The sequence below is a fragment of the Mustelus asterias genome, chromosome 13 (genome assembly GCF_964213995.1).
Source record: "Mustelus asterias chromosome 13, sMusAst1.hap1.1, whole genome shotgun sequence".
Classification (NCBI taxonomy): Eukaryota; Metazoa; Chordata; class Chondrichthyes; order Carcharhiniformes; family Triakidae; genus Mustelus; species Mustelus asterias.
This window is the reverse complement of record NC_135813.1, coordinates 57,797,954-57,820,369: the sequence shown is the minus strand read 5'-3', so window position 1 is coordinate 57,820,369 and position 22,416 is coordinate 57,797,954. Positions and strand designations below refer to the sequence as shown.

At 47.8% G+C, this 22,416-nt stretch overlaps 1 protein-coding gene across 1 annotated transcript in view; it reads left to right on the top strand.

Moving 5' to 3' along the window:
* The window catches only part of rsph14 (radial spoke head 14 homolog), a 728,797-nt gene that overhangs the window by 695,040 nt on the left and 11,341 nt on the right, over positions 1 to 22,416 (top strand). Inside the window, exons 4-5 of the mRNA XM_078226841.1 lie at positions 5,060 to 5,285; positions 11,939 to 12,075. Coding sequence (XP_078082967.1) covers positions 5,060 to 5,285; positions 11,939 to 12,075 — 363 coding nt within the window. The remainder of the gene's footprint in view (positions 1 to 5,059; positions 5,286 to 11,938; positions 12,076 to 22,416) is intronic.

The following is a 22,416-nucleotide window of genomic DNA, read 5'->3' as shown; positions in this document are numbered from 1 at the left end:
GCAGGCGGGATTTTACGGTTTTGGGACAAGCGAGGTCGTAAAATCTCATCCATGGTTTCAAATTCAATTTAGCAACTTGCCATTTTAATAGTTCAAAACGGAAATACTGGCCGGAATTCTCAGATGGCGCACCCCCTACCACGGGTTTCCCAGTGGCGGGGGATGGCTTCAGTGAGGATTCCCATTGACATTGGCGGGACTAGAGGAACCTGCCATCAATCAATGGCGCGCCACCTCCTGCCACTGAGAAATCACCAGCGGGAGACAGGAGAATCCCGCTCACTGTATGTTCTTTGTTTTAATGGAGCTATGTTTCGTGTGGGTGCATTAATGTTTAATGTGGCTGCTACTGATTTTAACAACATTCTTCATTAGGTCCCATAGCTTTACTTCCAATGTGGTGCAATGGGATTTTGTTTTATTCATTCATGGGACATGGACATCGCTGGCTGGCCAGCATTTATTGCCCATCACTAGTTGCCCTTGTTCAGAGGGCAGTTGAGAACAAACCACATTGCTGTGGCTCTGGAGTCACATGTAGGCCAAACCAGGTAAGGATGGCAGATTTCCTTCCTTAAAGGACATCAGTGAACGAGATGGGTTTTTTTGACAATGGTTTCATGGTTATCAGTAGATTCTTAATTCCAGAGTTTTTTAATTGAATTCAAATTCCACCATCTGCCGTGGCGGGATTCGAACCCGGGTCCCCAGAACATTAGCTGAGTTTCTGGATTAATAATCTAGCAATAATATCTCTAGGCCATCACCTCCCCAAAATATTGTTATTCTATAAGATTTGAGTTTGTGTTTTCTACACTATTCCTCTTTTTCTTCACTTCTTATTCTGAATGACCAATTGTTGCCAGGGTACATTTCAACAAGCCGCAACACCCTTCAATACATTGGCACCACTCCCACTCTGCCCCCCCCACAAACCACCAGCATCTCTTCACCTGTAAACAGCCTGTGCCAGCCAGCATTTTACTGGTTCACTGTATATTCTTTGTTTTAATGGAGCTATGTTTAGTGTGGGTGTATAAATGTTTAATGTGGCTGCTACTGATTTTAACAACATTCTTCATTAGGTCCCATAGCTTTACTTCCAAAATCCGGGGGGTCTGGGAGTGGGGCTTTCCTTCATGTTAGCTTATGTTCTGGGGAACTGGCCAGCCTTTGCCAATGACCAATCCTACAGCTCTAATGCCACTGCTGGAGGGTTCAGAAACCAGCACTGTAAAAGAAAATCTGGCCTTGAAGATGCCTCAACATGAAGGTGCCCTCTTATTTCCCCTTACTGACTTAGCAGCAGCCAATTCTTTCAGTGCGGCTGCTGAGGTTGCCCAAGCTGCCAGTCCTCTGATTGGGCCGCGCTACTGACCTTCTGATTGGGCCGCACTACTTACCTTCTGATTGGGACAGACTACTGACCCGCTGATTGAGCCAGGCTACTGTCCTTCTGATTGGACCAGACTGCTGAACCTTTGATTGGGCCAGACTACTGACCCTCTGATTGGACCAGACTACTGACCCTCTGATTGGGCCAGATTACTGACCCTCTAATTGGGCCAGACTACTGAACCTCTGATTGGGCCAGACTACTGACCCTCTGATTGGACCAGACTATTGAACCTCTGATTGGGCCAGACTACTGACCCTCTGATTGGGCCAGAAGACTGACCCTCTGATTGGACAAGTAACTGAGAGGGAGGCAACCTTCCACAATTGGATAGTGATCCCAGCATCGGTCTCCTAGTTGGCCAGAGAAATCCCTTCTGTGCCTCATTGTCTGTCCCTGTGGGTTTAGGACCTGCTTTTAGCGAACACACTGAGATTTGCTAAGTTTCGGCATAACCAGTGTGGCCTCTCTGCAGCTGCTGTACAAGCAATACTTACTCTACTGCAAAGTTTTGCAAAGCAGATTTTTCTCACCAATGAGCTTTAAAATCATTAATTTGTGGAATGTGACCAGTGGCGTGAGTGTTATAAGATGATTGACTGTGCACATGCACTACTGAACGGATTGAAATGAAGATTATGTCCCTTCCATTAAACTTTGATGATGGTTTAACTTGTGACCAAACTGACATGGATATAAAAAGTCTCGTCAATTACACAACTGAATCAGAATATAAATGAGAATGAATTAAACATCAAAGGATGTCTTACTAAGCCTTCGAGGGACTATTATTTCTGTAAAAGCAACATTCATTCCTTCATCTATTCTTTGAATGTCAGGAAGTGTTGTTTTTCTGCTTTAAATTTTCTCTAGTGAGGTGAGGCCGTCTCTGATTTCACACAGGGATATGAGTCTTATCTACCGGAGCTTTGCACTCACTCCTACGTTTTGTGAATGAACTTAGACAATGAACATGGGCAGGCTATTTATCGTAAGAAGTCTCACAACACCAGGTTAAAGTCCAACAGGTTTATTTGGTAGCAAAAGCCACTAGCTTTCGGAGCGCTGCTCCTTTGTCAGGTGAGTGGGAGTTCTGTTCACAAACAGGGCATAGAAAGACACAAACTCAATTTACAAAATAATGGTTGGAATGTGAGTCTTTACAGGTAATCAAGTCTTAAAGGTACAGACAATGTGAGTGGAGAGAGCGTTAAGCACAGGTTAAAGAGATGTGTATTGTCTCCAGTATCCGGATGAATGAACACCGCTAGACAATCACCAGGCAAGAGTGTTCTCTTCCTGTTGGGGAACACTTCAGCGGTCACGAGCATTCGGCCTCTGATCTTCGGGTAAGCGTTCTCCAAGGCGGCCTTCACAACACACGACAACGCAGAGTCGCTGAGCAGAAGCTGATAGCCAAGTTCCGCACACATGAGGTCAGCCTCAACTGGGATCTTGGATTCATGTCACACTATCTGTAACCCCCACGACTTGCCTGGGCTTGCAAAATCTCATTAACTGTCCTGTCTGGAGACAATACACATCTCTTTAACCTGTGCTTAACGCTTTCTCCACTCACATTGTCTGTACCTTTAAGACTTGATTACCTGTAAAGACTCGCATTCCAACCATTATTTTGAAAATTGAGTTTGTGTCTTTATATGCCCTGTTTGTGAACAGAACTCCCACTTACCTGACGAAGGAGCAGCGCTCCGAAAGCTAGTGGCTTTTGCTACCAAATAAACCTGTTGGACTTTAACCTGATGTTGTGAGACTTCTTACTGTGTTTACCCCAGTCCAACGCCGGAATCTCCACATCAAGGCTATTTATCCACAAGGTCTCTCACAGCCAAACCCAAACGTAGAGGCAGATGAAAATGTTCTGAAAAGTTATCATAGAATCATAAAATCATAGAAACCCTACAGTGCAGAAGGAGGCCATTCGGCCCATCGAGTCTGCACCGACCACAATCCCACCCAGGCCCTACCCCCACATATTTACCCGCGAATCCCTCTAACCTATGCATCTCAGGACTCTAAGGGGCAATTTTTAACCTGGCCAATCAACCTAACCCGCACATCTTTGGACTGGCAAAGATTATAAGAGTGCCGGGGGGAGGGCGATTGTCAACACTTGGCTGCCTGTTCCCATCTGAAAGGCAAGTGGTCAGCATGGGGAGGCAACTGGCCCATTCCTTCTTTAACACCCAAGATCCCCCAATACAATTTTCAGACACAAGTGCCATGCACTTCTGCCCAGTCTGCCAGGCCTAGAGCAGCCCTACCAGCTGTCCTTACAGGGATAACAGGAAGCTGCTCACAATATGGCCTGGCAGCCGACTATTTTTGTTGTAGTGTGTAGGAGCAACAGTCCTCCCCTTGAGCCTCTTAAAAGTCCCCGCAGACTACTGTCATGGTATTTGCGACCAAATAAACCTGTTGGACTTTAACCTGGTGTTGTGAGACTTCTTACTGTGTCCTGAACTGATACACAGAGATGGTCAGGGGGTTGGGGGGAGGGGGATAGTGTGTCCCAGGATTAACAGTGAAACTTTACTGCCCACCAGACTCTCCTGGCCATACTAACATTTGGTAAATGTCAGATTCAGGCTAAAACTAACCGACTAATTTATTTACAAGTAAACTAATTACACAAAAATTGAAAACACGGAAAGATATGAATAAAACGAATACTCTTGTAACCATAGAGATCAAATCAGTCTACAGGAACTTAAACATTCTTCCGTATGTATTTGTTAGATAATCTGATTGTCTACAGGATACTGATTTCTGTAATCTAACTGTTGTACTGTTTATATGTGAATAAGTTTGAGTTCCTCCCGCAAAAGCTTTGCTGTCAGTTTTGGATACAACATAAACCTAACTAAAAATTAGAGAACAATGTGCTGTATCTATATTTATATAAATATGAACCATTATAGCATGTAACAGAGTTAGATGGAACTTTAATACAAAATGTTTCTTGTGTATGGCAGTATATCTCCATGTTCAAAAGACACTCACCACCATCTTTGTTCACCTTTGCTCTCTGAACCTGATTTCACATACTTTGTATTGCTTATGATTATGCAAAAAGTTTATTCATTAGACACAACTAGGCTTACATTAACACTGCAATGAAGTTACTGTGAAAATCCCCTAGTCGCCACACTCCGGCACCTGTTCGGGTACATTTGAAGGAGAATTTAGCACGGCCAATGCACCTAACCAGCACATCTTTCAGAATGTGGGAGGAAACCGGAGCACCCGGAGGAAACCCAGGTAGACACGGGGAGAATGTGCAAACTCCACACCGACAGTGACACAAGCCGGGAGTCAAACCCAGGTCCCTGGTGCTCTGAGGCAACAGTACCTTTAGCCATAAAATTTCCAGCACCCTCTGTGCCTTCTATTCTCCAGGGGCTCCAATTTCTGTAGCCTCACCTACAAATGAATTAGCAACAGTTCAGGTATCCTGCCCACACCCCACATCTGCGCACATACATTGAGCAGCAGGAATCACAGGACAGTGATCAGGAATGTGAACTGTATCTCATCCCCATTCCCTGCCTGAACCCACTAACTGTGACAGCTGAAATACAGACTTCATTACAGAGCTGATTACAATGTCTCCTAAATGCTTGCATCAAACTCCCCCTTCAGGTGCGACTGCGATTGTCTACGCCGGGCTGATTCCTGATCTGATTAGAAAGCTTCGCACAGAGCTGGATGAGATTCAGGAGTTAATATTGAAGACCCTGCACTTTTGTTTGCTTGTGGACACCAAGCAGGCCCTGGACGCCAACGGCATATCAGTTCTGAAGACCAAACTCACTCATAGCTCACCAATCATCAGGACCCTGGCTGCACAAGACCTCATGGACATCAGGTAAAGGACGTGCTTTCTGAATTAGATACATAATCATAACTGGACATCAGTCAATATCCTACTCCAAACACCAGAGAGCAATAGATGCTAACCTAACCTGTCCAGTGGGAAATTGATTGGATTGGATTGGCTTTTCACCCCACCCTCCATTTTACCCTCCATTGAATTCAGTAGAATGATTATGCATTTGCAAATTGTATTTCAAAGATGCGATATAAATGCAAGGGTTTGTTATTGTAATGTCCTAATTTCACGTGAAGGGCTCAAACATGGCGCTGAAGGGTAAAATCTATATTCCCATGGACAGAGGAAATAAAAAATAAAAACAGAAAATGCTGGAAAAACTCAGCAGGTCCAGCAGCGTCTGTGGAGGGAGAAACAGAGTTAATGTTTCGGGTCCATATGACCCTTCTCCAGAGCTAAAGAGAGGGAGACACGTGCTGAATTTTATCTGGTATAAGAGGGGGTAGAGAGCAGAGTCGAAGGTCAGTGATAGGTGGGAGTTGGGAGAAATTGCAACAAAGACGTGTAGGGCACAAGACAGAAGAAGTGTTAATGGCAGTGTGAAGGACTATGGGAGCTGCTGATTGTGGCAGAAAGATAAGATAGCAGTGTGTGTTTTTAGGAGAACAAAAGTCAGTGCTCAGTGAAAGCAAAACTTAAGAACAAGTGACAAATGGTCCAATGGGGGAGGGCGGGCATTGGTGGGTTTGCGTTGGGACAAAAAAAAGTTTGGATTTTAAAATAGGGTCAAGATGGAGGAGAAAGGTCACAGTTAAAGTTATAGAACACAATATGGAGTCATGACAGCTGTGACATGCCTAATCGAGTGATGAGGTGGCGAATTTTCCCATTCTGCCTGCCACAGGAATCAGAGTGATTGAGGGGCGGACCATAGAAAGGTCCGTTGACCTTGGGCGGGATTTTCCGGTTTCAGGGCGAGCGCGGCTTCAGTTTGCACTGGGCTTCACTGGAATATTGCAACAGGCCAAGGATGGACATGTGGGCATGAGAACAAGATGGTGAGTTGAAATGACAAGCAACAGCAAGGTTCGGGTCATGCTTGTGGGCTGAGTGAAGGTGTTCCCTAAAGCGGAAAGTCTTGCTGATGGACTTGCTCTGAGCAATGCTGCAGTGTGCCACCCATTCAGAGATGTAACTGGGTCTTGTGCACAGTTTGTTGTGCAACAGCCAGCTCCTGGCATTAAGTACGACAGTCTTCATAGTCAGGTACAGAATGCCCACCAGTATCCTTCGAATTGTCATCTAACAAGACACAGCAGCTCCAGAATAGAATAGAATAGACTGAAGTTGCTCTTGTCCATCTGCAGCAAGACCTGGACAATATCCAGGCTTGGGCTGATAAGTGGCAAATAACATTCGCGCCACACAAATGCCAGGCAATGACCATCACCAAAAAGGGAGAATCTAACCATCTCCCCTTGATATTCAATTTCATTGCTATTGCTGAATCCTCCAATGTCAACATCCTGGGGTTCCCATTCACCAGAAATTAAGCTGGAACAGCCATATAAATACAGAGGCTACAAGAGCAGGGTAGAGGTTGGGAATCCTGTGGCAAATAACTCATCTCCTGTCACCCTAAAGCTTGACCAACATCTGCAAGTCACAAGTCAGGAGTGTGATGGAATACTCTCCACTTGGCTGGATATGTGCAGCCCCAACAACACGTAAGAAACTTGACACCATCCGGGCAAGGCAGCCCACTTGATCAGCGCCCTGTCCACCACTTTCAACATTCACTCTTTCCACCACTGATGCACAGTGGCAGCAGTGTTTCCATCTACAAAATGTACTGCTGCAACTCACCAAAGCTCCTTTGACCCATACCTTCCAAACCTGTGGCTTCTACCACCTAGAACAGCAAGGGCAGCAGGCACATGGGAACACCTGCAGGGTCACCTCCAAGCCACTCACTATCCTGGTTTGGAAATATATCGGCCGTTCTTTCACTGTCGCTGGATCAAAATCCTGGAACTCCCTCCCTAACAGCACTATGGGTGTACCTACAGCATGTGGACTGCAGTGGTACAAGAAGGCAGCTCACCACCACCTTCTCAAGGGCAATTAGGGATGGGTAATAAATGCTGGTCTAGCCAGCGATGCTCACATCCCGAGAATGAATAAACAAAAGTTTTAAAAAATAGAGTGCAAATATATTCATCAAGCAGTCATGATGATGAGCACAGAATGAGATAGATATATGCTGAGGGGTTTAATATCCTTCGCATGTGTGTTCTTAATGCATTGAAAATTAATCTTCACCGCATTAATATGATGCAGAAATGAATTTTCGCTGAACATATTAACCTGTGTGTTACCAGAGAAAATTAATCCCTCGGTATCAATGTGTTTTACAATAAATTAATTAGGAATGAACTCTTAACCTTCATGGATTTCAAATATTCAATAGAATAAATTATGCAGAAATTGGTTTTAAAATTCTATTAAATATGAAGATTCTTCGCTTTGGGGGGAGGCCGGAACTAGGAGTTTTAAGTATAAGGGAGTCATAATCATTCTAGCAGAAAATTCAGGGGATATTTATCAGATTAGAGTCAGAGGTTTACAGTATGGAAACAGGCCCTTCGGCCCAACTTGTCCATGCCACCCTTTTTTTCAAAACTTATGCCTTTTCCCATATTGCTTAAAGCACAATCAATTGCTACCTTAATTTTAATCTAACTCACTTTCCTTTCGTTTGTTTAAATTTATTATCTTTTTCACCTGAGCCCCTCATTCACATTTACACAATAGAAAGCACAAGCTGACCATTCGGCCCTTTCTCCTTATGATTACCCAATTGATTATTTCCACCTGGACATTACCCCAATCTCCCTGGGGGACCCTCACCCACTCCACGCTTCCCCCCCGGGCTGCCTGCATCTTCCCCAGGATAAGTAGGCCCCACCCTCACCCAGGGAGTGGCTACTGAGGAGAGGCCGCGACTCCGGCTTCGCCACTTTCCTTTCGGCTGCTCTGACCCTGGGAGGCCGCGCCAAGGTTACCGGCCCGGCCTGCCAGCCAGGCCGGAGCCCCGGCACAGCCGCCCCATTAGGCGCACAGGCGGGGAGGGGAGGGGAGATTGGTTTAAGAGGCCGCCACAGTGCACCCTCCCCGGGAAGCGGGTTGCGGTCTGACAACGCTACGACAACGGATGAATGAACACCGCTCGACAATCACCAGGCAAGACTGTTCTCTTCCTGTGGGGGAGCACTTCAGCAGTCACGGGCATTCAGCCTTGGATCTTCAGGTAAGCGTTCTCCAAGGCGGCCTTCACGACACACAACAGCGCAGAGTCGCTGAGCAGAAACTGATAGCCAAGTTCCGCACACATGAGGACGGCCTAAACCGGGATGTTGGATTTATGTCACATTATCAGGAACCCCCACAGCTTTCCCCTGATCTTGCAGAATCTCACTAGCTGTTCTGTCTGGAGACAATACACATCTCTTTAACCTGTGTTGAATGCTCCCTCCACCCACATTGTCTGTACCTTTAAGACCTGGCTGGCTGTAGAGATTTGCATTCTAATTAGTATTCTGTAACTTGATTTCTGTGTCTGTGCACTGTTTGAGAACAGATATCCACTCCATCTGACGAAGGGGCTGTGCTCTGAAAGCTTATGGTATTTGCTACCAAATAAACCTGTTGGACTTTAACCTGGTGTTGTGAGACTTCTTACTGTGCTTACCCCAGTCCAACGCCGGCATCTCCACATCATGACTATCTATGACTCTTGCCAGAGCTAAGCAGTTGGAAACAAGCGGAAAGATTTGTTCATTTTGCAGGCTTCCTCACGGTTCAGAGTGATAGAGGTAAACTCAGCTACACCTCCCCGTTCATCAGCAGTTCAAAGTGTTTCCTCCATCACTGACCATAAAGCCTTCCTGACACAAGAAATGTTTTAAAAAAACAGAAAATTTACATTCTAATCCAAATTTATAAATTAATTCATGATATGTGGGCAGCACGGTAGCACGGGGTTAGCACTGCTTCACAGCACCAAGGACCTGGGTTCAATTCCAGCCTCAGGTCACTGTCTGTGTAGAATTTGCACATTCTCCCCGTGTCTGTGTGGGTTTCCTCTGGGTGCTCCAGTTTCCTCCCACAGTCCAAAGATGTGTAGGTTAGGTTGATTGGCCATGCCAAATTGCCCCTCGTGTCAGGGGGACTAGCATTAGCAGGGTAAATATGTGGGGTTACAGGGCCGGGGCGGGATTGTGGTCGGTGCAGATTCAATGGGCCGAATGGCCTCCTTCTGCACTGTAGGGATTCTATTCTATGCCATAGAAAAATAAACAATTTCCCTTGCGTTCTTCTAGACATCTGTTTTGGTTCAATGAGTTGCTTCCCCGGTGACTGCACCACGGTTGAGGGAAGGCTGCTCAACTAATTGAGGAGACAGCAGCCAGGCTGAGAGAGTGAATCTGAATGGCTCTGGGTCTATCAGACCCAGCTTCAGACTGCAGCAGCACAGCCTGGGCTCCAGCAATCACGGCTGGCTGGCTGGCACCAACAACAGGGGCACTGGTTGCAAGGATGAGAGTATGAAAGCTGTCACCCTGAGAGATGGCATCAGGTTTGTACTCCAGGAGCCTCTGGCGATCTCCCAGGTCCGAGCTTCACACCAAGTAATCTGTCGCAAACCGATTGAAGGATTGCTGTGATGCCTTGGGTGCCTCTTTGAACATTAGCATCCAGAGCCAGGACGGTGGCAGTCAAAGCTTGTTTGACTTGAATTGGAGCCTCTGCTGCAATGCTCACCCCTTTGGTGCTGGCAGCTTTTGCTTCAAGGGAAGCTGAGACATTGGCCATGAGAAGCGGCACCATGTTGGCTGCTGCAGTGTGCTGGCTGCCAGGTTAGTGCTGCCTGCTAATCTGTATGATTGCTGCGTGCAGTAAGTGCTACACATGCTGTTGAGTGACTGCACACCTCAGCAGGAGGCCCAGCTCTCTGTGAGGGCACCTGTATCTCTTAAAGCGGAGGCGCATCCTGGCTGCACCAGGTGCTGGGATTGTGTGAGTGGAGAGTCTGGACAGGAAGAAGAATGAATTTGGTGTAGCAGGGAGAGATGGTGCTCTAATGTCACTGACAATGCACTAGAAGCCTTGTGGAGGGGATAAAGATGTGATCTATCCACAGGGGAAAAGAGATCCAGACACCTTGCACTCTCCCTCCACCATAACCCTAGCCTTTGCTTTACAGATACTGAAATATTGCATCCTGGCCTGGTGGTGATAGAGGAGCAGGAGATGGAAGAACAGGAGACAGTGATGAAGAAGAAACACTGGGCCCGGTTTTACCATTTTGATTCTAAGTGCTGAATCTGGGCGTAATTCAGATCCGACTTGGGAATCTGCTCTCAGGCGCCCCTGTACGCACTCAGCCTGAAAAAAAAGTCGCGTGTCTGATTGCGCTGTGGGCGGGGCTTATCGCGCCCGAAACGCTGCAGCTCCGATCGCAGTTTTGAACTTTGTATGCGCAGTGAAAAAAAATTAGAAAAACACGTCCCTGTCACATTGCTCCCGGGCCGCAAAAAGCAGCTAAAGCGGCACGAGGCGTAAAGCAGGACATCGCCCCGCTCCCACAACATAACTTATCCATCCAATCCCCCGCTACCCAGATCGATCGCAACCACCTGCCCCACCTCCCCCCCCCCCCGACTGATCGCCCGCAGAGTGGCAGCGGTCCCCCCCTGCCCCCCCCAACAGAGAAACATTTGGCCACCCCCCCCACCCCCACCAGAGAACGATCGGGCCCTCCCTCCTTCCCCCGCCACTGCCCCCCACCAGAAAATGGTCTTGCATTCTCCGCTACCAGTGAGAATGGGGAATTTGGTGCTTTGCCAAATCTCCATTCACAGTCACAGTATTGGAGATTCCCAGCTGTGGGCGAGACTGGAGAATCCCAGCCGCAGGCGAGGCCAGAGATTCCCAGCCACGGGCGAGACTGGAGAATTCCAGCCGTGGGCGAGGCCAGAGATTCCCAGCCATGGGCGAGACTGGAGAATCCCAGCCGCAGGCAAGGCCAGAGATTCCCAGCCACGGGCGAGACTGGAGAATCCGAGCCGCGGGCGAGGCCAGAGATTCCCAGCCGCGGGTGAGGCTGGAGAATCTCAGCCGCGGACGAGGCCGGAGAATCCCAGCCATTTTTTCTTCCCATTGCCTCCTCAGCATGCATTGCAGATGTCCTGCCCCCTAGGACGTTGACCCTCTGTTCCATCCCTTTCCCCAAAGCCTCCAGTGAAAACCTGGCGACACTCTCTATAATGTTCCATCATTCTTTAATCTTTGATGGCACCAATTCAGTTCACAAAAGACTCCCAACAACTATTCCAGCCACTCTCGCCTCCCCTTTAAGAGGTATAGGCTGCCATTGAGTAGCGCTTAGGTTATTGGTTTCCCTGCGTGTGAAACCAATGCAGTTTGTGCTGGTTGTTTGCAGCAATCACCTAAAGTGGTGAATTTAACATGCTGGCTTCATCGCGATGAATGGCTGCAGATTAATCATGTACTCTGTTTTCTGTAGGAAATTACTCTGCCTATATAATTCTTTTTAAGATTCTAGTCTGATATACAGGAACAAGTGTGCCTTGTTGACTACATCTTGTGTTTTCTTTGTCATTCAGTGTGCCTTTAGAAGGGAAGAATAAAGTTTGCAATGAGGAGGTGATTCCCATCCTGGTGGAGTTGCTAAATGATTCAGAGCCTGAGGTCAGGGCTGCGGCAGCTGGAGCGTTAATGTTTGCCACCATCACCACACAAGGTGAGTGATCGACAGTCGATATAGTCGTTGGAGGTTATTTTGATGGAAGGGTACAAACAGGTGCTGAATCGGTGCTGTAATAATACAATGTGCCTATTTGAAAGTCTGACTTTAACACCCAGTTTTGGGCCTAATTGCTGATGACTTGAATTTGAATTTGCCTGGAGGTGCTGAGCAGACCCCTGCAGGTTTTACCATCCAAGCTGTGATTAGGTACAAGTTTTGTGACGCAGAGAATCTGAGCTATACACACCCACTCCCACTGAATGTGTGGAGTGTCCTGGCTAACTCTCGATATGGGGAGGTGATGGCCTAGTGGTATTATCGCTAGGCTATTAATTCAGAAACTCTGCTAGTGTTCTGGAGACCTGGGTTCGAATCTCGCCATGACAGGTGGTGGAATTTGAATTCAATAAAAAAAATCTGGTTTTAAGAATCTACTGATGATCATGAAACCATTGTCGATTGTTGGAAAAATCCATCTGGTTCACTAATGTCCTTTAGGGAAGGAAATCTGCAACGCTTACCCAGTCTAGCCTACATGTGACTCCAGAGCCCAGCAATATGGTTGACTCTCAACAGCCCTCTGGGCAATAAATGTTGGCCAGCCAGCGACGCCCATGTCCCATGAATGAATTAAAAAAAACTTTAGGTTTCATCAGGGACCGAGGAGGAGGGTACACATGTTTCTCACACATTGCACCAGTGGTCTGGTGGAGAAGATGCAGAGGATGGATGTCCTGTACACAAGGGCTGAGGGGAGACAGGGGTCTACCGCTTTCTTCTGTTCCTCTCCTCTGCAGCAGCTGGGTTGCTCTACCTGGCCTCTTGCCCTCTTCCAATTCCTCGTACAGACCAAGGGGGTGAAGATGCGTACAATCAAACACTCCCTTTCTCTTGCTGTCTTTTATAAGTTGGTATGGTGGCACAGTGCCAGAGGCCCAGGTTCAATTCCGGCCTTGGATGACTGTCTGTGTGGAGTTTGCACATTCTCCCCATGTCTGCGTGGGTTTCCTCTGGGTGCTCTGGTTTCCTCCCACAGTCCAAAGATGTGCGGGTTAGGCAGATTGGCCTTTGAAAATTGTCACTTATTGTCAGGGGGACTAGCAGGGTAGATATATGGGGTTACAAGGATATGGTCTGGGTGGGATTGTGGTCGGTGCAGGCTCAATGGGCCAAATGGCCTCCTTCTACACTGTAGGGATTCTATGATTCTTGTCCAATAGCTACAGCAGCACAGCACTTAATGAACTAGTCAGGAAATTTCCAGAATGAATGCTGTTGAATTGTTGGGGAAGTCTTGATAAAATGCCCGAGAAAGTCTCTGATGTGTTCCAAAAGTCCTCTTCAAACCAGCAGCAGCAAGTGAACAATATGAACTGTTTACTTACAGTCAGCTGGTCAGTGTTAAGAGAGGAGCACCTGACCAACACATTTTCTTAATGATCCTCCAGGTTTTCTTAATGATCCTCCAGCTCCTTTACCAAGATGGCTGAACTTGGGGGGGGCAGGGTAAGGATGCCATCCTGACCACCATTTAGATTCCTCAGCACCTAAAGCATCCAGGGAAAATCGATGCCCATCTTGTCAACCAATGCAGATTGAACTGGGAAACACATCAAACTCACTAGTCTGCAGCTGCGCTCCTGGGCTGGATTGAACTGAGTGCTGGAGATTGCAAGAGATAGGAGCAGGAAGCCATTTGGCCAATCGAGCCCGCTCTGTCATTCAGTAAGATTGATCCAATTGTGTCCTTAACTGCATTATTTTGCCTGCCCTGCCCCACAATCCTTAACGCCCGAGTGAACTAGAATTCTGCCTGATTTAACTTTGAATATATTCAATGACCCAGCCTCCACTGTGCTCTTGGGAAGAGAATTCCAAACAATAACGACCCTCTGAAAGAAGAAATTCCTCCTCATTTCTGTCTTGAATGGGAGATCCTTTATTCTGAAATGAGTTCCAGATTCCCTAACAAGGGGAAACATCCTCTCAGCATCTTCCCCGTTAAGCCTCTCGGAATGTCAAATAACAGCAAAATACGGCTGGTGCTGCAAACTGAAATGAAATCGGAAGTACGGGAGAGGGAACCAGAGTTAGCATTTTGAGTCAAAAACTCAACAAAAAACTCAAAGCTCTGAAGACCAGAAGAAATAGGCCATTCGGCCCCTTGAGCCTCCTTCACCATTCAATAGGATCATGGCTGATCAGACATTCCCGAGCACAAACATGGAGGCTGACCCTCCGGTGCAGTACTGAGGGAGTGCTGCACTGCCGAAGGTGCTGCCTTTCAGATGAGATGTTAAACTAATGCCCCACCTGCTTGCTTCGATGGGTTTAAAAAATCTCATGGCTCAATTTCAAAGAGTTATCGCTGGTGTCCTGACCAATATTCATCCCTCGATCAACATCACAAAGAAACAGATTATCAGCTCATTCAGCGGCATGGTGGCACAGTGGCTGGCACTGCTGCCTCACAGCGCCAGGGACCCGGGTTTGATTCCTGACGAGGAGTCTGCACGTTCTCCCCGTGTCTGCGAGGGTTTCCTCCGGGTGCTCCAGTTTCCTCCCACAGTCCGAAAGACATGCTGTTTAGGTGCATTGACCATGCTAAATTCTCCCTCCGTGTTCCCAAACAGGTGCCGGAGTGTGGCGACTCGGGGATTTTCATAGTAACTTCATTGCAGTGTTAATGTAAGCCTACTTTTGACACTAATAAATAAAATAATATGGAATTGCTTTTGTGACAGTTTGCAGAGCATAAATTAGCTGCCATATTTCCTACATTACAACCGCAACTGCACTCCAAGAAAAGTCCATCATTGGCTGTAAATGCTTTGAGATATCGGGCGGTGGTGAAAAGTCTTTCTTTTTTAAAGGCACTACATGAATTTAAGTTGTTGTTGTTGACATGTGCTGGCAGCAAATAATTACAATGAAGTTAACGGATGGAAAATCACAGGTTGGGAGTGCTTAGTTTTCCAATATTTGATTGTGGTCCATGCACGGAATAGTGCACTGTTCTGGAAACATGCAATGGAACTGCCATTCCACCCCCCCACCCCCCCCCCCCACCACCCCTCCCCCCAACATGGGCCACCCGTCTCCTCCTCCCCTCCCCTGTCCTCACCTTGTTAAGGACCAAATTTTAATTGTAGAATCAGTGAGCATTCCGGACTATACCCAAGTTGAGGTGTAGGAACAAACTGTTCCTCCTTTTATTCAGAGTGGCCATTAGAGTAATCAAAAAGAGTGGATAGGGAAAAACTGTTCTCAATGGTGGAAGAATTGAGAACAAGAGGACATAGATTTAAATTAATTGGCAAAAGGAGCAATGACATCATGAAGAAAATCTTTTCCACACAGCTCATTTGGATTGGGATTCACTGCCTGAGTGTAGCCGAGGCAGATTCATAGAATCCCTACATTGTAGAAGGAGACCATCTCCCCCTCCCACCACCCCTTAACCCTGCGCATTTAACATGGCCAATCCACCTAACCCGCACGTCTTTAGACTGTGGGAGGAAACCGGAGCACCCGGAGGAAACCCACGCAGACACGGGGAGAACATGCAGACTCCACACAGTCAGTGACCCAAGGCTGGAGTTGAACCTGAGTCCCTGGCGCTGTGAGGCAGCAGTGCTAACCCACAGGCATTCAAGAGGGAATTGGATTATTATCTGAAAAGTCAGAATGTGCAGGGCCACAGGGAGAAGGTGGGAGTGGCACAAGGTAAATTGTTCCTGTGGATAGCCAGCACACATGGCCTCCTTCTATGCTGTAAGAAATCTGTGATTCTGCAAAGAGAACAGGGAGGGATGTTTCCTCAGAAGGAACTCTTCAAATGCAGACAATAAAAATATAACACAAATTACTCCAACTTATAAATCAAAGAAAGGATTTAATAAAGAAACTTCATTACTCCAAACGTGGGGCCTCGCCCTGGGCCACTCCAAGCTCCCCACAATCCCCAACAGGTTCTTATTTATAGTAAGTCTGCTGGTCAGCTGACCATCACATCTTTCTGTAATTGGTTCCATGGTTTACTGGGTCAGCTGACACTTACAGCTTGTTACCATTGGTCAAATTACATCTGATACAAGGTTGTCACCGGTTACATTCTAACAAGGACTACTTCCTACCATTTACCGCCACAGTGGCACAGTGGTTAGCACTGTTGCCTCACAGCGCCAGGGACCCGGGTTCAATTCTGGCCTCGGGTGACTGTGTGGAGTTTGCACGTTCTCTCAATGTCTGCGTGGGTTTCCTCCGGGTGCTCTGGTTTCCTCCCACAGTCCAAAGATGTGCAGATTAGGTTGATTGGCCATGGTAAATTGACCCTTGGTGTCACAAGATGTATAGGTTAGAGGGATTCGCAAGCTAAATATGTGGGGTTACGGGGATAGGGGCTGGTGGGATTGCCTTCTGCACTGTGGGGATTCTATGATTCTGTGACCTCTCTCTTACTGAACAATATCTTAAACCATACGAGCCCCAAACTCTCAACTCCCTGTCATGAAATAGGGAGGATTAGGATGAGTGGCTGACAGTGGTTGCAATCTGGTGATGTAGTTTGTTCTTCTGGGAGCCATCAATGTGCTCTTCATGTCCTCAAAGTCCTGCAGTGTGATGGCTGGCTGAATGGATTGCTTCAGGTCACAGAGTTTGAATATTTGATACATTCAGTGAAGAAGAAAGAGGAAATAAGCCACAGGAGATGGAAATTACCACGAGTCCTTCCAATTACAGGCACTTCAGTGGGAAGTTACGCTGCACACTCTGTATTGGATCTGAAATTTACAAGAAATTATCATTTGCCTGAGCGAATGATGCAGCTATGGGACACAGGGACTAATAATTGGGTTATTTCTGACGATGGTTGTATAGACAGCGCACAACAGAATGAGATTTCCTCTGTCTCCGTGTATTTATATGTCTCTATATTTTTGTCCAATTTATTTTACTTTGATAAAAACAGAATAGCAAGACTTTCTCAGTGATTGTGTGGCTGAATGTAAGGTATATTCTGTAATATAGACCATAATGGTCCCCAGGTCCATCCCTGGTTTATTCTGAATCAGATCACCTCAGCCAGGGCAATGTTGAAGGCACACGGTGAAATTAATGAATGGGGGAAACAGCAACCAGTACTCCTGCTCCAAGATAGAAATTAGGAGCAGGAGTAGGCCACTCGGCCCTTCGAGCCTGCTCCACCATTCAATAAAATCATGGCTCATATGATTGTAATGAACAAAGAACAAAGAAAATTACAGCACAGGAACAGGCCCTTTGACCCTCCAAGCCCGTGCCGATCATGATGCCTTATCTAAACTACAAAAAAATACCTTCTGTCCTTTCTCGGTCTGTATTCCTCTATTCCCTCCCTATTCATGTACCCATCCCTCTTAAACTTTGTTAATATGTCTGCTTCCATCACCTCCTCTGGCAGCGTGTTCTGGGCACCCACCTACTCATGGTAACCTTTCACCACCACCGACCCCTTGCTTATCAGGAATCTATCTAACTCTGCCTTAAAAAATATTCAAAGACTCTGGTTCCAATGCCTTTTGGGGAAGAGAGTCCCTGAGGCTCACACGAGAAAAACAATTCTCCTCAGCTCTCTTAAATGGGCAAGCCCTTATTCTTAAACAATGAGCCCCAAGTCCTAGATTCTCCCACAGAGGGATCCTGATTCCCATCCAGCTGTTTATGGGAGACAGTGGATGCATCATGCAGATGAGACTGTGCTGAGCTGTGATGTAGCTCATGTCCGAATTACCCCATGCCAACCAATGCCCACATTCAAGTGTAAAGAGTGGCCACTGTGGTTGAAGCACTGGCAACTATGGAACTGCTCAGAGCGATCACCTTTCTATGTTAACATGTGGAATAAGCAGTTCGAAAAGTGCCCTTGTGCTTGTGTGGCTCTGGCTGTGTCTTTGCTCTGCATCAATGGCAGGACTCCTCACTGATATCACCAGCCACATCCTTCAAAGACAGTCCTCATCTCCAAGAAGACGCACACTGGTTCTTTTGAAAGGTGTGTCGGCCTATAGGAGATGTGGCTGGTTCAGAACGATGGCATTAGGACAGCTTCCTGGATATCTTGCCCAGACATGCATCACGTCCACCCTGTTGTCATATACCAGCTGAACATTGATGGAATGAAACCCCTTTCTAATGACCACGACTGCTAGTTGATGTGAGAGTGCCTCAGTAACCACTTGTGTACAGACGCTAACTCCCTGTACCTAGAGTCATAGAGGTTTACAGAATGGAAACAGGCCTTTTGGCCCAACTTGTCCATGCTGCCCAGTTTTTACCACTAAGCTAGTCCCAATTGCCCGCATTTGGCCCATATCCCTCTATACCCATCTTACCCATGTAACTAAATGCTTTTTAAAAGACAAAATTGTACCTGCCTCTACGACTGCCGCTGGCAACTTGTTCCAGACACTCACCACTCTGTGAAAAAATTGCCCTTCTGGGCCCTTTTGTATCTCTCCCCTCTCACCTTAAACTTATGCCGTCTAGTTTTAGACTCCCCTACCTTTGGGAAAAGATGTTGGCTATCTAGCTGAACTGTGCCCCTCATTATTTTATAGACCTCTATAAGATCACCCCTAAGCCTCCTACGCTCCAGGGAATAAAGTCCCAGTCTATCCAGCCTCTCCTTATAACTCAAACCATAAAGTCCCGGTAACATCCTAGTAAATCTCTTCTGCACTCTTTCTAGTTTAATAATACCCTTTCTGGAATAGGGTGACCAGGACTGTATACAGTATTCCAAGTGTGGCCTTACCAATGTCTTGTACAACTTCAACAAGACGTCCTAACTCCTGTATTCAATGTTCTGACCAATGAAACCAAACATGCCGAATGCTTTCTTCACCACTCTGTCCACCTGTGACTCCACTTTCAAGGAGCTATGAACATGTACCCCTTGATCTCTTTGCTCTGTAACTCTCCCCATAACCCAATGACAAACTCCAATGTAGTGAATAGTGAAACTAGATAGTGACCAAAACTGTACAGTAAAACTGTACACCTGTGGAGATTCATCCACTGCAGCAAAAAGCGAGAGCCCTCTGCTTCTGACTGTCCTCATCAGTAGCAAAGTGGTTGTAAGTGGTGGCCCTGGCAAACATGGCATCGGCCACGTGTGGGCAGCAGATTGTGAAGTCCTGCAGGTGCCACCATAAAAATACCTGCAAGGAGCTGGAGGTGCTGCAATGCTGCAGATATCACCACACGCTACTGGGAAGGCCTGGGTCTGCTGAGGGCCTGGCATGTCGAGAAAGCTGATTGCCTGCCCTTATATGCTGTGCTATCGGCTATCTCCTCCTTCTGGTTGGGCCCCTATACCCATCTCCTCTGCCTATGAAGCAGCATGTGGCTGAGCTAAAGGCAGCTGCTATGGTTACTCCTGCTGCTTTTGGGGTTGGGGCTGCTTTTCAGTCATGGCCCAAACCCGAACTTCATAAACTGCTCCCGTTCCACTGGCAGCACTGGCAACAAAAAAAGCACACCATGAGGGAACATTTGGAACATTTTGGAATCACCAATGAAGCTGTGAAGATACACTCTTAGAACACTATCTCTCCACACAGGCAGGGAAACCAGTGTTTCACACAGACAGAGAAACCAGTGTTTCACACAGACAGGGAAACCAGTGTTTCACACAGACAGGGAAACAAGTCTTTCACACAGGCAGAGAAACAAGTCTTTCACACAGACAGAGAAACCAGTGTTTCACACAGGCAGAGAAACAAGTCTTTCACACAGACAGAGAAACCAGTGTTTCACACAGACAGGGAAACAAGTCTTTCACACAGACAGGGAAACAAGTATTTCACAGACAGAGAAGCAGCTGTACAATTTGGGTCTTTAAAGAGTTTATAGCCTGTCAGTATCATAATGTAATGATGCACCATCAATTTACGAGGACTCCAGCGAGTGAGTGAAAATAACAGGCTCTTAATCGCAAAGAACTGGAACACACCCTTGTAGCTAGCCTGGCCCAGACTGAGGCAGGGGGGAGGAGCTGTCACCTTTATACCTCGTTCAGGTGGAAAGGGAGGAGTCTCGGATCAGGTGCAGCAGGGGTGTGTCCAGGCATACAACATCTAATTACAGTGAGTCACCACATTTTTAAAAAAGAGTCCGGCAGGGGTGAGATGGGTGGAATAATATAAACAGAGGCACAAAAATATATACAAGAGTCACGGCTGAAGTAAGACATCGACCCCTCACAGGTTCAGCCTGTCGGGCGGTTTGATCCGTCGCTGCGACTGCCGTAGTACCGGTTGAGGTGTTGTTTCAGATGGCAGGGTGAAACCGCTCGAGTCTGCCATCGTCCCTTCTGGTCGGGTACTGTGCGGTGACTCCGGGGGCTCAGGCGAGCTGCATACAGGGAACAAAGAAGGACCTGGTGCTACCTTAAAAACAGAGGGGTCTAGGGATGTGGGATGGGAGGTCATAGTGGGCTCCGGGGCACCCGCAGGCACCAGGTCCCGGATAGAGTCCGTGTCCTCCCGCCCATCGGGGTATGCCACATAGGCATATTAGGGGTTGGTGTGGAGGAGCTGGACCTTTTCAACCAGGGCGTCCGACTTATGGGCCCCACATGCCTCCGGAGCAGAACGGGGCCTGGGTATGTCAGCCACGACGGTAGTGAGATTCCCGAGGAGGACTTCCTAGGGAAAGCAAACATCCGCTCATGGGGGGTGGCATTGGTAGCCGTACACAGGAGGGACCTAATTGAGTGTAGTGCATCAGGGAGGACTTCTTGCCAGCGGGTGACTGGAAGACCTTTAGACCGTAGCGCTAGTAAAATGGCCTTCCAGACTGTCGCATTCTCCCTCTCTACCTGCCCGTTACCCCTGGGGTTATAGCTGGTAGTCCTACTCGAGGCTATGCCTTTAGAGAGCAGGTACTGACGCAGCTCATCACTCATGAAGGAGGATCCCCGGTCTCTATGGATGTAGCTAGGGAAACCGAACAGGGTGAAGAGGTCGTGCAGGGCCCTGACGACCGTGGCTGAAGTCATATCCGAGCAGGGAATGGCGAAAGGGAATCGGGAGTACTCATCTATAAAGTTGAGGAAATAGATGTTGCGGTCAGAAGAAGGAAGGGGCCCTTTGAAATCAATGCTGAGACGTTCAAAGGGGTGGGTGGCTTTTATGAGGTGAGCCCTGTCCGGCCAATAGAAGTGCAGCTTACACTCCGCGCAGACCGGGCAGTGTCCGGTTATAGACCGGACGTCCTCTACAGAATAGGGCAGGTTACAGGCCTTAATAAAGTGGTAGAGCCTGGTGACCCCCGGGTGACAGAGGTCATTGTGGAGAGTCTGTAGTTGGTTCACTTGTGCGCTGGCACATGTTCCGCGAGACAGGGCGTCCGGGGGCTCATTGAGCTTCCCGGGCCGGTATAAGATATCATAATTGTAGGTGGAGAGCTCAATCCTCCACCTCAGTATCTTATCATTCTTAATCTTGCCCCTCTGCGCGTTGTTGAACATAAAAGCCACTGAACGTTGGTCCGTGCGCAAAGTGAACCGTCAGCCAGCTAAGTAGTCGCACCGCTTCGACGATGGCCTGAGCCTCCTTCTCGACAGAGGAGTATCAAATTTCCAAGCCTTGGAGGGTTCGTGAGAAGAAGGCCAGGGGTCTGCCCGCCTGGTGAAGGGTGGCGGCCAGGGCGAAGTCAGACGCATCACTCTCCACCTGGAAGGGGATTGACTCATCCACAGCGTGCATCGTGGCCTTTGCGATGTCCGCTTTGATGCAGTCGAAGGCCAAACGGGCCTCTCCCGACAGGGGAAAAAGGGTGGATTATGATAAGCGGACGGGCCTTATCCGCATAATTAGGGACCCACTGGGCGTAGTATGAGAAGAAGCCCAGGCATCTCTTCAGTGTTTTGAGGTGGGAAGGGGAAGTTCCAGGAGGGGGCGCATGCGGTCAGGATCGGGGCCGATGACCCCGTTCTCCACTACATACCCCAGGATGGCGAGACGGTGAGTGCGGAAGACACACTTCTCCTTATCGTAAGTCAGGTTAAGGAGAGTGGCCATGTGAAGGAATTTATTGAGGTTTGCGTCGTGGTCCTGCTGATCATGGCCGCAGATGGTGACATTATCCAGGTACGGGAAGGTGGCCTGCAGCCCGTTCTGGTCCACCATTCGGTCCATCTCATGCTGGAAAGCCGAGACCCCATTGGTGACGCCAAAGGGGACCCTAAGGAAGTGATAGAGGTGGCCGTCCGCCTCGAAAGTAGTATATTTGCGGTCCTCCGGGCGGGTGGGGAGCTGGTGGTAGGCCGATTTAGGGTCAATAGTGGAG